General features: G+C 39.3%; 1 protein-coding gene across 1 annotated transcript in view; it reads left to right on the forward strand.

Annotated features, from left to right (window-relative positions):
- Positions 1–15,390, forward strand: part of NECAB3 (N-terminal EF-hand calcium binding protein 3) — a gene marked incomplete at both ends in the record, with an annotated part of 113,918 nt that overhangs the window by 34,566 nt on the left and 63,962 nt on the right. Inside the window, 2 exons of the mRNA XM_083358247.1 lie at positions 7,529–7,553; positions 10,569–10,677. Of these exons, the coding sequence (XP_083214373.1) occupies positions 7,529–7,553; positions 10,569–10,677 (134 nt within the window). The remainder of the gene's footprint in view (positions 1–7,528; positions 7,554–10,568; positions 10,678–15,390) is intronic.

The following is a 15,390-nucleotide window of genomic DNA, read 5'->3' on the forward strand; positions in this document are numbered from 1 at the left end:
GCCCTGTGCGTTCCCACAGAGAGGGTCTCCTCAGGGTGCCACCGATCAGAGAATGTTGATTGGTGGCCCCCAGGGGGAGATCCTTCTCTGTGGGCGCTCCGGAACTATGGAATCAGTTACCGGTAGAGCTCCGGATGGCGCCCGATCTTCGCTCCTTTTGCCGCGATCTGAAGACATTTTTGTTTGCACAAGCCAGCCTGGCCTGATGGGGGATTGGTGGGGTTTTTATTTTTGTATTTTTATTGTTGTATCTTTGGGGTTTTATAAATGTAGCATATTAATTGTTTTAAATCGGGCAATTATTTAATCTCCTTTTAATATTTGTAACTTTGTATTTTATTCTTGCCCTATGAACTGCCCTGAGTCCTTCGGGAGAAGGGCGGTATAGAAATATTAATTAAATAAATAAATAAATAAATAAATAAATAAATAAATAAATAAATAAATGTTACAATGGAGGATGGAACACAAGGGAGCTGTTGTGATTCAGGGTTAGCCTGTGGGTTCAGCAGTTGGGTCGGATGACTCAGAGGAGGAGGGGGGTGTTGAAGAGCTTGCTGAGGGGGTTGAAGATCTTGCTGATGAGAGCCCTCAGCCAGGCCCCTCCCACCTGGTCATGACAGAGACCCAGCTGTGTGAGCCTGACAGCGTGGATGAAGATGACCCACAGCTGGCCCTGTTCAAGGACGCCCGACGCAGGAGGCAGTCAATCAGGAGTAAACAGAGGAAGGCAATGGGGCACCTCGGAAGGAGGCAGAGAGAAGCCACGCCCTGAACTGTATAAAAGGGGAATGCGTGGGAGGGCTGGTTTGCTGAAGGCAACCGCTTGATTAGTTCCTGTTTCATAGCTCCTGTTTCATGGTTGGTGTCTTGTTTTGCTGTTTTATGTTAATAAATTTGGCAGGCTTAATTCCAGCCTCTTGCCATTTGTAAAGGGGTTGTCCCTGCCTTTTCTGAAGGGCCGGTAGCAGGCTGGTACAGAACAGGAGCAAGGAGAAGGAGGAAGTCCAACCCAGAAGGGGTGGATCCTAGTGCAGCATCATGAGCAGGATAGGAAATACATCACAAAGGGGGAAGGCACTGGTAGACCCAATTAGCATATTATAATTTCCCAAGAACAGCCACGTGGTGGCAGCACACGTCCCCTTGCCCTTCTGCCAAAAATGAACTAATTCAAAGATTGATAAAAAAGTACATATCAAAATATCCTTCCAATATTCTGTGATAATTCTTCATGCTCAAAGTATGCAGAATTCTTGCTGCCTTGATAAATTCCAGATGCCAAGGGTAGAAGCAAGAAGAGCTTATTAATTTCCGACAATCATAGTCGCTCAAAAATCATGTTGGGAATCTTGTAAATTTATGACAGTAGAAGGCAAACCCAAACTATATGAATATTCTCTTGGCCTATAACTGGCTGGGTACCTGTCAACCCATGAAGATAGACCAGAATATGAGTCTGCTGTAAAGACCAGGGCTATTTTTATTAAACTAACTATAGTTACAGACTCCTGCATGTCTGAATGTGCTTCTCCTTTCCCTCATCTTCTCTTCAAGTGAACTAGATAAAGACTTGTCTGAGACATTGCTTGGTTTTAACTCAAGCCTCTCTTATCTGACTGTTGCCTTGGTAGTACCTGTTTCTTCTGTCATCCAAGACCCTTTCTATACCCTCTATTTCACAATAAGCTTTATGTTGTCTCAAAATAGACCTAGTGTGCCTTTGGGTACTTTTTCTTGTCCTTCCTTTGTTTGGCAACAAGCCTACTGTATTTTCCGGCGTATAAGACGACTGGGCGTGTAAGATGACCCCCTACATTTCCTGTTAAATTATAGGGTTTGGGCTATACTCGCCATATAAGACTACCCCTCTTCCAATGCACACCAAATAAAAATTAAAAAACATCAGATTTGATTTTAATATGGTAATTTTAATTCAAATGCTTATGACATGCAGGTACTTAGTAGGAAAAATGTCACTTATAAACATAAGGCTGTTTGTCATCAAACATGTAAACATAAAACAGTGCAAGTGGATTAATAATAATAATAATAATAATAATAATAATAATAATAATAATAATAATAATAATAATAATTTGGAAGGGACCTTGGAGGTCATCTAGTCCAACCCCCTGCTCAGGCAGGAAACCCTATACCATTTCAGACAAATGGCTGTCCAGTCTCTTCTTAAAAACTTCCAGTGTTGGAGCATTCACCACTTCTGGAGGCAGGTTGTTCCACTGGTTAATTGTTCTAACTGTCAGGAAGTTTCTCCTTAGTTCTAGGTTGCTTCTCTCCTTGACTAGTTTCCATCCATTGCTTCTTGTCCTGCTTTCAGGTGCTTTGGAGAATAGCTTGGCTCCCTCTGCTTTGTGGCAGCCCCTGAGATATTGGATCACTGCTATCGTGTCACCCCTCACCCTTCTCTTCGTTAAACTACACATACCCAATTCCAGCAACCATTTCCTATTTTCCTAATTCACTTTTTCATTTTTCCTAATTCACTCGAAAGCTTTCCCTGTGCAGAGCCTTAAGTAACACCAGCTGCCTGCAATTAGTGCAGGTTCTCATCCCACCAGGCTCAAGGTTGAGTCAGCCTTCCATCCTTCCGAGGTAGGTAAAATGAGGACCCAGATTGTTGAGGGCAATAAGCTGACTTTGTAATAATGCTGCTTGTGGGGGTGTGTGAAAGCTCTAATAAGCAGGCATATACATAGAATGAAGGCTATTGCTAAGCACATTGATTTGTGCTTTAAATTGTAAGCCGCCCTGAGTCTTCGGAGAAGGACGGGATATAAATGGGATTTTAAAAAAAAAGACCAAATGGGAGATCCACTCCAGGTTTTCCAGCCAGCCCGCCCAGTTCCTGAGTCAAATGTGTCCTTAGAGCTGGCTACGGCATTCCCCACCTGCCTTTCAAGTTGCTCTTGCATTCCCCACCTGCCTACAGCTGCTCTTCAACTTTAGAAGGAAAGATGCCCAGACCCCAGCCTGTAAAAAATCACAGACTGCAGCTTCTACTCCAATTGGTCCTGCTCTCCCTGCACAGACTAAATGGAAGATCCGCTCCAGGTTTTCCAGCCAGCCCTGTCCCTAAAGTTTCAGCACCCGGCGTATAAGACGACCCCTGACTTTTGAGAAGATTTTCATGGGTTAAAAAGTCGTCTTATATGCCGGAAACTACGGTAGTTATCATCAGTGTTGAAAATTCTCCTTCCAGTTAGGGAAAACTTTGCAGATGGACTGAAAGCATGTGCCAGCTTGTGCTTTGTCTCAGGCAGTAATCAAACTTGGATTAGCTTTGCAGCAAGAGACTGCCCTGGGCGCTCTCTCTCTCTCTCTCTCTCTCTCTCTCTCTCTCTCTCTCTCTCTCTCTCTCTCTCTCTCTCTCTCTCTCTCTATTGTTAAAATATGATGAAGAAAATGCTGCTTTGAAATCTCCAATTTCTGACAAGTGTATTTACAGCATATACATTCCAGTCTAACCTCAGGCCCAAAAAATTTATCTTATATAGCTTGAGGGGGAAAACTAGGCAATAATTTATGAGGAGCTAACACTTAAACAGAGTTACAGGTAGTTCCTCTTCTGTTGAACACAAAAGTTTACATCAACTGATTTATGATTCTCTGGAAGGCCATTATAGTATGATGTGTGTGTCATGCAATCCATTCACTTCCTGCTATTCTCCAGATGCATTGCAACCATTCTCCAATACCTTAGTCAGCACATTAATGCCCATGATGTGAGTTGTTGTCTTAACACTATCTTATTTGTCCCTTTTAGTTATTTCCAATGAGGGCCAGACTGAAACTCATCACTTCTTTTATGAAAGAAAACATTTTCATTTCTTTTTGATACATTCCTGGTATCAAATGACAGCCTTTGTGCAGTGATTCTATTTTCCCTTTCTAATAAAGCTTTTTTGTGTATGTATCTGTGTTTACCCACTCAATCAAATCCAGCAGGAATCGCACCTGAAGAAACAATGTTAAACATAGGGATGGGTCGAATGAAAGACTGTGATCTTGTGAGGTCAGGTAACAAGGAAATATTGTGTACCACAATATTTCTCAAGAAGAAAGTATTCTGGGGGGAAAAACAGTGTTGGGGGAAGAACATTAGGAAGTTCTTTCTGTGGTGAGAAAAATTTTGACTCAACTGATAATTTTTTAATTAAATGTAGAACTTTCTGAACTCTTTCTAATTGACATTTCAAAAATGCACAATTATGTTTTAATACTATGATAACATTGTTGCATGATTTACAGTCTACTCCCACAGGTACCCATAACCTCATATTAGTAAAACAACTAGATTAATTAATTTCTTACAGCAACACTAGTGATTACACAGAAATGTTTTGTTTCAGTGGCAAAATTTGTAATTGCTCTGACCCTATAACTCAGAGATGCCAAAACAGAAGATATTCAATGATGAGCTTTTTCATTTTCATTTTGCATTCATTGTGAAAATATGTCTCAAAAATAAATGAACAAATCAATCTTAAGGAAGCCAAGGCTGCTTCATGTGTATCTATTGTTCCTCTGTATCAGAAACAGTCATGTTATAGAATTGAGTGAAGGGAGGTAGAATTTTGGGAACACTTTGAATTCTCATTCTGGTGCTTATAGACTTCAATTTGTCACTGGTGATACTGAATTCAAAGAAACTTAGGAGGTCATGGCCTCCATGGCAACCCTGGTCTGTCTCAGTCATCCATTGGCCATTGTATACCAGTGGCTGCATGTTACATCTGGTTTTAGTCTCAGGGCACTCATGACATGATCTAATATTGGAGAAAGTTAACACTGGTCCATTGACATGAACAAATCATTCTTTTGGCTTGCTGATGATGCTTTGCTCCATAGGGAGATAAGCCCTACTCAATTGGCCTATTTCAAGCAGGTACGTGCCTTCTGGAATGAGGTGTCCCAAGATTCACATAGCTCCCACCCTGATGATATTCCTTAAAGAGTTAGCTCTTTGCCCAGCTCTTGGGGTAGAGTAGATGAGACACCCACACCCACACCATTTATTACATTTTATGTTTGCTTTGTTATTGAATTGCCATCATGATTATTTTGAAGGGTTTTTTTGTACTGTTTGAGTTAATGCTGTGTTTATATTATATATTGTTGTGTGCTCCCCCCCAGGTTTGGTTGGAGTAAGATAGTATACATATTGAATAAAACACACAAAATCTTATTTGGTTGGCAGGGATGGAAAAATTAACTTTTTCTCCTTCCTGTGGTCTATAATGATAAGCAGGAGAGGAAAGGATTATTTGCTTCCCCTTCCCCCTTAAGATTTCCATATTCATATATTATTCAGCAGTAGCCATTCATTCCAATAAAAGGGGCTATTTGTAGCTCAGGGTTGAAAAAGAGAAGAAAAAACCAAAAACACCTTTCCACCCAGATTAATATAGATTAACTCCAAGATTAACATCAGACCAATAATCAAGAAGTAAACAATACCCCAATCAAGGAATGGCCAAACAAGCCAACAGTAAACAGCCCAACCAAAGAATCTCTTAAGACCAACCCCACCAACACTGACAGGGCAACACGCTGGAATATAAACTGAGAGCAAACCCCACTCCTTACTAGCACTGATAATGTCTCTGGAGATTCTCAGCCATCCAGGTCATAGTTGTCTGAAAGGTGCTTTTTTCTTCAAAAGACCACTGGACTGTTTTGTTTGTTTAATTGTTTTGAGGAAGAAAAAGATATGTCCAAGATACTGATAATATTAACTTGTTTGGGTAATGAAATATTTGCAAGAAAACAACTAAGCTCAGAGAGCATCAAGGACCCACTATTATTTCCATTTTAAAAATGATCATGAAAATCTAAATATTGCATGCTTATGGAATTCTGGTCTATATGCTCCGTGTACCTGTGGATGATGTCCTCTAGTCTATTGTAAGCGTATATGAAAGTAGGATCCAGAAGTTAATGATACCTGCATGATATATTCCGGTGAATAATAATAATAAAAGAACCAGATGTGAGTTTTGAAGAAAAAAATGTGCAATTTACTGAATATATGGGCTCCAGAGAGGGAGAAAGAATATTCTGTTAAATGATATAGATGGATCAAGATGAGAGAATATTGAAAAAAAATATTTGGGCCATTTGGAGGCCCAAGAATGAATAAGAACAGTAATTGTTTGGTAAGCATTTGCTTAGAAAAAGGACTGTTTCAAATATATAATTGCAGTATTAATTTATTCATAAGTGCAAACATTAAAGGAAGCAAAACTTGAGTACAGAGAGCTTTGAACGTGGGGCAAATCATGTTTGGGTAATAGAAAGAATGGATCTGGGCAGCAGTGATGTAGAAGGAAGGAAGAAACTAGAAGAAATTAGAGTAAAATATAGCCACCACTGAAATAGAAAATAGGAACAGCATAAAAAATAGATTAATTACTCAACAGAATGAATGGAAAGTGGATATATGGAAAGAGGTTAGGGAAACTGTACCAAATTGAAAGAATTATGCACAGAAGTGTGCAGAGCTGCACTCATGGAAAGTATGAAATCTGATTTTTGTAGAACACTGAAATGGCTCTGGATAATGCATGTAAGAAAGCGACTGCTCTAAAAATGAAAAAGAGAGAAAGGTATTGTATAATACTTATACAGAAAAAAAGATTGCTGCAAAGAATGTAACCAAAGATAGCAAGGAACTGTTAAAAGAACAAAGGAAATGCAAACTGTTTTTTGACTGAATTTTTTTTTCTTTTGTATTTTTTTTAATTCAATAAAGTTCTCTGGGGGAAAAAAGAAAGCATTTTTTTTAAGTGGATGAAGTAGGTTAAACGAGAGTAGATTACAAATGGTATCAAGGGCTGACCAGTATAAAATGAATTGCAGTAATCCATGGATTACAAGAGATGACAAAAGCATTTTTTCTATGTTCAGTATTTCTTTTACTACCAACTAATCTTAATGACTGTATAGAGTAATAATATGCTATCATTTTATTTTAGTTTTTTAAAAAAATCTATTTGTCTTCATTTACATTTTCATTTTAATTACTTTGAAATTTTGAGTACAAATTTAAAACTGTTATGTATTAAATGAAATGTAATAAAAGTATGAGACCTTTGATGTACATCTAGGATTGTGTGCATACAAATAGTGCTCCATTTCTTTTCATGGAGGTATCAGATTCAGAATTATTCACATACACGCCCAGAGGAAAGACTGTGATGAGATGGTATGTGTGTTCAGTTGGGTAACTTGGTGCTAAGCACTGGTGGGCAGCTTCAAGATCCTACCTCTAAACTTGACTTGGATTAGACAGTCCTTAATCTAGAGAGCAGGTTTAAGTAGGGGACTGTCTTCTTTTAAAAGAACACATAGTGTCCTGGCTTTATATGTTCTGTACACATCAATGGGATTGGTTTACTCTGCAGATGCTTTTGTATCTTGAATATGGGTGGGTTTTGATTCACATACATGCACATAGTGATATGCATATACAAAGCTTGTTTTGAAAACATGTTTTTCTTTTCAGATTTTTCGAAGAGCTGACAAGAATGGTAAGTGAATGAGTACATGACTGTTTTTTAAGCAATGCTACTTGTTTATACAATCTTTTGAATAGAATATATGTAGCTCAGGTTTGAACTGTGAAGTATTTGTGCTCTCTGAGCTTGGTTATTTGCTTGCAAAAGTTTTATTACCCAACAAGTGCTATGAGTGCTCAGTTTGCCCCTTATTTCTACAAGTAACATGCTCTGCCAGTATTGGTGGGGGTGGGGTGTGTGTGTTGGTGAGGCTAAGTAACGAAATATCAGCAAGCAAACAATTAAACTCAGAGAGCCTCAGGGACTCCACTAAACAGCCTTTCCTATTTCAAAGGCTAGAGATGAGCAATCAAGACATCTAATAGAATCCTGGCTTTTCTAGAATATCCTTTTAAAAACAGAATTGGGGAAAAAAATTCTACTCCAACTCTCCTCTGAGAAACTCAAGTTGACACATACAATTCTCCCTCATACCCCAATTTTCTCTCACCACAAGATTAGGCTGAGACAGTAACTGGCTGAAAATGATCCAAAAATGTAATAACAGGTAGTGCTTGATTTACGATCACAGTTGGGAATGCAACTTTCATCACTAAGCAATGCAGTCATTAAGTGGCTGCATGACCAAGTTTGTGATCTTGTTGCCGTGGTTTTTAATTGAATCATGTGGTTATTAAGCAAATCAGGCTTCCCCCATTGACTTTGCTTGTTGGAATCCCTCTGGAAGGTCATAAATGATAACCACATGAGCCTGGGATGTTACAATTGTTGTAAAGACCAAACACTTGAATTTTGATCACATGACCATATGGATCAGTGTGAGGACCAGTCATAAGTCACTTTTTTCAGTGCTATCATAACTTTGAACAGTCATTAAACAAATGGTCATAGTTTTATGGGGATCTGAATATTCTTTTTTTCAGATCCCAGATTTACATCCTATAGTAACCTCACAGCTTCCAAAATTTTCTGTTAAGGTTGTCATATATATGAAAACTAAGTTTCAATGCTGCCTAAATTTGTTAATAATAAACTCCAGCCTATGGGATGATGTAACATACCTCTAGCCTTAGCAGCCTATTTTGCAACCCATGGTGGATTTTTAATTCCTAGATTTTTTTTCATGCATTTGTCCTCTGCTTATCATGATTATGCTTGCTCATATCATATCCTTATTCATAAGAATATGTTGTCTTGTCTGTCAATCATTCTTTCTATGTCAATCTATCCACTCATTCCATTTATCTTCTGTTGGCATTAGGTTTCTTCTCTATACTTTAGATTCCCTATATTTCAATCCCTCTCACTCTCAAGAAATTGCTCAGAACTTTATGACTTATATGTTGTTTTATTCAAAGTTAGTTTTGATGAAATCTATTTCACAATTCATGTTTGCTTCATTTTAAATGTACTTTGCAAGGCTTCTTTTCTATTTTGTTTCACACAACATTTGTCATGATTTTCCAAATTTTTAAATGGAAAACTGAGACCAACCTTATTTAATATGTTCAGGAGTGAATTTTAACTAAGCTTTATGATCCTATACTTTGGACCTCTTTGTTTATTAACTGGAAGGTCCATCTTAAGAAGAAAGCAGACAAAACTCAAGAAAATCAGTAACAAGTATAAAGACCTCAAAAGGATACTACAGCATGACATCATAATGCAAATAACAACACTTAGTACATGTGACATGATGTCTGATCGCAAGTACATAAGTCACATGATGATATCATGATGTGCATATCAACATTCGCTCCAACCTGCCTCTCTATAGACACCTCTGGCTGTACTGTAATCAGCTCTGTCACCAAGATGGATTTTTAAAAAGTAGTGTTTACACTGATTTTATACATTTTATATTTTATTTTTGCACCTGCCCACCTAGCAGTTCGAAAGTGCCACTTTGGTGGGAAGGTAACAGCATTCTGTACACCTTTGTTACATAGCCACATGACCACGGAAAATGTCTTCGGACAACACTGGCTCCCTTGGCCAAGACATGGAGATGACCACTACATTCTAGAGTTGGACATGACAGGACAGGGAAGCCTTCATCTTTTTTTCCCTCACAATTTACTCAAGGTTATTGTGTTGAATGTTAAAACTGAATACTGATATGGATCTGATGTTGATGCACTTGTAAATGTAATTTACCACAGATTATTTACAATATTTATTTTAAATGTTTTATGTTTGTGTAGCTAATAGTTTTAATTTTATAAATGGTTTTAATGATTTTTTCCAGGTTTTATATTTTTAAAAAATATAAAGACAACCCCCCAAACCTGAAAAAATATCATGAATTATGATCCTTTTTCGCACCTATGACTGTTACAGCATCCCCATGGTCATGTGATCAAAATTTGGATGGTGGGCAAATATCTCATATTTATGACTATCATAGTGTCCTGGGGTCGTTTGAGCTCCTTTTGTGGCTTTCTGACAAGCAAAGTCAATGGGGAAACCAGATTCACTTAACAACTGAGTTACTAAATTAACAACTGCAGTGATTCACTTGACAACTGTGACAAGAAAGGTCATAAAAGGCACTCCATCACTGGAGATTTTTAAGAAGAGGCTAGACAGTCACTTGTAGGTTCTCCTGCTTAAGCGGGGGGCTGGACTAGAAGACTTCCAAGGTCCCTTACAGCTCTATTCTATTCTAAAATGGGGCAAAACTCACTTAACAAGAGAAATTTTGGGCTCAACTGTGGTCGTAGGTTGAGGAGTACCTGTATTAAAAGAAATCAGATACTGGACTGGTCTATGCCCTCAGTTTACAGCTGGTCATGATGTGATCTACAGTTTGACGTGAGACCCCTCAGTCACACTGAGGGGAAGATACTTTGCCCCAATCATTGTTGCTAAATAGAGGCTTATCAATTCTTACCTGATCTGGATTTCATAATATTCTCCTGATATGGTATATATTGTATTAATCCATATATAGCATACTAGATAGAAAGGTCATCCTGTTCTCTTTTCAGAAAAATATAATTATTCCATGTCTTTATTTAAATGTAGATGACGGGAAGCTGTCATTTGAAGAGTTTAAGAATTGTTGTGCTGATGGCATCCTCAGCTCTGAGGAACTGTGGAAACTGTTCAGTGATATTGACAGACATCATTCAGGGTAAGTAATGGGATGGATAATCTAGAAGCTTTAAAAATGAATGTGTACTTAACCAAATCCCTTCTTGGAAACAGTCATAGTTTTATAGCAGATCACAGATTTTTCATGCAAAAAGTTCTTGGCTTAATCATTTACATTCCAAGAAGGGTTGCAAAGATACCTGTTTGAAATTGTAAAAAGCATCTACCATTCACAAAAAGGAAAGAGGACATAAATTTTGTGGATAGAATTTTTTCCCTGGTTTGATTTCAGTCGCTAGAAAAATCCTTAAGCAAACAATGGAATGTAGTTAGCAGAAATGCAAGCATTTTATGATGAGCTGGATGATTTTGCATTTCATGTTTCACACAATGTTTTCATTGTATTTTAGTTGGTGTAGTCTTATTTCATCCTGTCTTTTTTCAATTTCAAAATACAGTATACATTCATCAAAATATGCTAAAGAAACTGCTTTTGTTACACTCAGGTTTATGCTCAATGACCTTCTCTTTCCATCAGATTTATAATGGTACGATTTAATAATTCAGTAAACCTGTAATACATTTTGTCTAAAAAATTTGTATGGCTGCTTTATGTGAAAACAGAAGCACTACTGATTTTAAGGAAGGTGGACCTGGAAATTAATGCTGCTTTAAGAATAGTCCAGGCTGATCATAAGTAAAATAGCCTGTTAACTTCACAGCAGTATGCCTGAATTCCATGAATCAAAATCAGATTTGCTATTTTTGTCCAAGGGCACATTAAAATAATATGTAAATTATCTATGGGATATGCAAGCAATTTAATTTTACCTATCACAGCTATAGCATAACAAATGATCTAATCAACTTCAGTATGTCCCATATCGCATATGAGGATTTTTAAGATAAAATGGATTGCGTAAAACATCTACTGAGTTCACAGCAGAAGGAAGACCTGAATTAAGAACTGTCTAATTCACAATTGCCTAGCCACTAGGCTTTCCAACAATATATATTTATCTTTATTATAGACAATAATTGAGAAATTTAAAAACATTTATCTGGAAGATCAAAAGACAGAAGGCAAATTAACCCATCCTAAGAGCTGGGTTTTTAAAATTGTATTTGGATCCTCCTCAGTGGTGATTGTTTTATTACAGTATGTCTTGTTTCACCATCTATGTATAATATCTAGTCTCTTTATTCTTTTCTGGACAATTTTTCTGTTGTTTTATTTCAATTTGATTTTGGCAATGTATTCTGAATTTTATCTCTTAAATATGATGTTGCCAGGTATACCCAGAAGATTTTTTGACATTTCTCAGAATAAAACTTCAATCTGAAATTTTGGAAACCTATTGTCAGTCAGTATAAAGTCAACAATACTCAGCCACATAGATCAAAGGCCTGCATTAAGCAACATCTTATGTTTGTAAGGCCAAATAGAAAATAATATGATCTTCTGTTGGTTGATTATATGTAACAATTAGCAATGCAGGTGTTCATCTAGGTAGCCTGTATGCAAATCCTCCTCAAATGACTGAGTATGTTTAATGGACAGGAGGGGGGAAAGGAACAGAGTCTCATCTTCCATCCCAAACTCTATAGATACACCATGGTTTAACTTTAACTTGCTATCAGAATTCTCAACAAGTATGGGAATGGAAATTCTGGAAGTTACAATTATAACTTGGGTCCCCTGGAGCAGAGTTCCTGGTGTCTGTGTGTGTGTGTGTGTGTGTGTGTGTGTGTGTGTGTGTGTGTGTGTGTGTGGCGAGGGGATCATTCTGCGCAAGTGGCTGGCAAGTGCATGCATGCACAGCTCCATTTGCATGAACGGCGTGCATTCCCACCCACCACTCACACAAATGGAGCACACATGCACAAGTTCACCCTCTGTTCATGCATGTGGGAATGCTCAGGTGCACACACTCACCTGCCATTTCCACAGCCCGGTTGCAAACAGCTCACGGCCCACTACTGGGCTTCAGCCCTGGAGGAAAGCAAATTGACTGCAGCTTGTATATTACAATATACAGTATAAATGTTTTACATGCAGAGGGCCCGTTGCATGATTTATACTTTTTTAGTATAAAACTCCTTGTGGAGTTTCCTTGTTTGAACAAGTAAAGGCTCTTTGCATAAACTACAATTCAGATGTGAAAATTAGGTTTCTTTTTTTATTTGTATCCTTGCTTTATTATTTTTACAAATCATTCAAGGTAGCAAACATATCCAAAATATCTTCTTCCTTCTATTTTTCCCACAATAACAACCTTGTGAGGTGACTTGGACTGAGAGAGAGTGATTGGCCCAAAATCATCTAGTTCTCTTGGCTAAGGTAGGATTTGACCTCACGGTCTTCCACTTTCTAGCTGGTGCCTTAACCACTACACCAAACTGACTGTTTGGTTGCAATTGTGATGGTTTTCTGCAATTCACTTCTTCTTTTTGAAGATGTGCCATGTGCAGTTACTTTTAAGGAACTATAGTGCACATATCCTAAGGATCCAGAGCCAACTGCAACTGTCATATTCTGTATCCAAAGAGGGGAAGATATAGCTATACAATTATTGTACTTGGCAGTCTGTGGGCAAATTAGAGTATGTTGTGATGGGGGTCTCCCAATACTCCCATGTAACGCCTCTTCTCCGCGAGCTGCATTGGCTTCCAGTTGCCCTCCGGGTGAGATTCAAAATGCTGGTGATGACCTATAAAGCCCTAAATGGCATGGGTCCAGATTATCTTAGGGAGAACCTGCTGCCAGCATCCACTTCCCATCGTCCTGTGTGTTCCCACAGGGAGGGCCTCCTCAGGGTCCTGCCGGTCAGGGAGTGCCGGCGGGTGATCCCCAGGGGGAGAGCGTTCTCGGTGGGTGCGCCTGCCCTATGGAATCAGCTGCCTGTGGATCTCTGGATCGCCCCCGACCTTCGCTCGTTTCGCCAGGATCTAAAAACGTGGCTATTTGCCTTAGCCGGCCTGGACTGAGGGGTTTTAAGGTTTTAAATTTTAAATTTTAAACTGTTTTGGGGCTATTAATTTAATTTTATTTAAATTTGTACATTGCACTGTTTTAATTTGCCCTGTAAACCTCCCTGAGTCCTTTGGGAAAAGGGCGGTATATAAAGTAAGATGATAGTCTAGATAATATTCAAAGGCCAACTGAATCTTATAACTACTGTAATTGATATACTGCATTTTGACTGATCTCTGCTCAATATCTCAGCTTTTGGCACCTGCTGATACATTAGATGCCAGAAGCCAATCATGTATACATATTGAATAAATGAGGACTGAAGCTACCACAAATAAAAATAGATGAGTTATATGACTGGATTGTAAATGATCACAACTTGTTGTCTGTCATAAAAAAACCATATCATTAGAAGACATACACATTATCTAGACCAGTCTTATAATCCAATGCAATTGAATGCCTGTAGCTTTGATACAACATTCCTGATAAGTGATTATGCATTTTCTGCTTAAAAATTTCTAGTACACTCTAACCTCCACAAATGTCCCTTACACTATATCTTCCTCTTTCCATTTTATAACTTAAACAAGGAATCCATTTCATTGTCTGCTATTTCACATAGTTCACATGAAACTTCTCTCATATTAGCCTTGATAAATGTACCAATTTTCATATTGATATGTTTACTAAGAAAACAGCACTGCTTTACCAAGTCATTCTAGTACTGTGAATGCATCTGCATTTAAAACAAAGGCAGCATTTATTTTAACCAATGTTTAGGAGAGTTAAAAAAAATACTTTAGAGCAGACATGTCAAACACAAGGCCTGGGGGGCCAGATCCGGCCTGCGAAGTGGTTTTATGTGGCCTGCGAAGCCATCCTGGAAACAGTGAGGGAACGGCCCCCACTGCCTTGGCTCTGGCCCAGGCCATCAGGAGCCAATCTACAATTTTGTGGTGGTCATCTATGCTGAAATACATTCAGTCTTAGCTCCACAAGGCCATCTGGAAACAGCGAGGGACCGGCCCCTGCCGCATTGGCCCCGCCCCCTGGGTGCATGCTAGGGAGATATCCTTTGTGAGGAATGAAGAAATGCACCATCGCCTGGAAGTGGCCAGCACATGGCCCTGCCTACTTCGGGCAGGCTAGGGGCTGGGCAGCGTTGTGCTTCTCTTCAGATTTGTACCACCCGGCTCAGCCTCCCGGCACTGTGAGGAGAGGGCCATGTGCTGGCCACTTCCAGGCGATGGTGCATTTCTTCATTCCTCGTGAAGGATGACACTTCCCCAGCTGCATTTCTTGCCTGTTTTTCTCCCTCCCTCATCTCAAATATTTTCCCATCAGTCTGTTCTTAGGAAGGAAGGAAGGAAGGAAGGAAGGAAGGAAGGAAGGAAGGAAGGAAGGAAGGAAGGAAGGAAGGAAGGAGAGGGAGGGTCTGAGGGAAGTCCTGCCTTAGTCCTTCCCTGCTGCCCTTTCACCATCCCCTTGCCCCCTCCTCCTGGCCTAACCTGGGTGGTCTCCCATCCTATTGCTAATGAAGCTTTGGCTACAAAGCCAGGTCTCCTCACATGGAGAGGAAGTGGGCCTCCCTCTTGACATTGCCCTCATACCCATCATAAGCAACCTGGCTAAGGAGAGCAAGCACAGCAGCTGGGCACCCCCTTGGGGAAGTGGGGGTGAGCTTAGTGCTGCAGGTGCTTGAGGGCTAGGCTGGGCATTTGACCTCCGCACCACCATGCAGCCTCTCCCCCCGCATGGCCTGAGAGGAACAGTGAG

The sequence above is a fragment of the Vipera ursinii genome (genome assembly GCF_947247035.1).
Source record: "Vipera ursinii genome assembly, chromosome: 3".
In the NCBI taxonomy this organism is placed as follows: Eukaryota; Metazoa; Chordata; class Lepidosauria; order Squamata; family Viperidae; genus Vipera; species Vipera ursinii.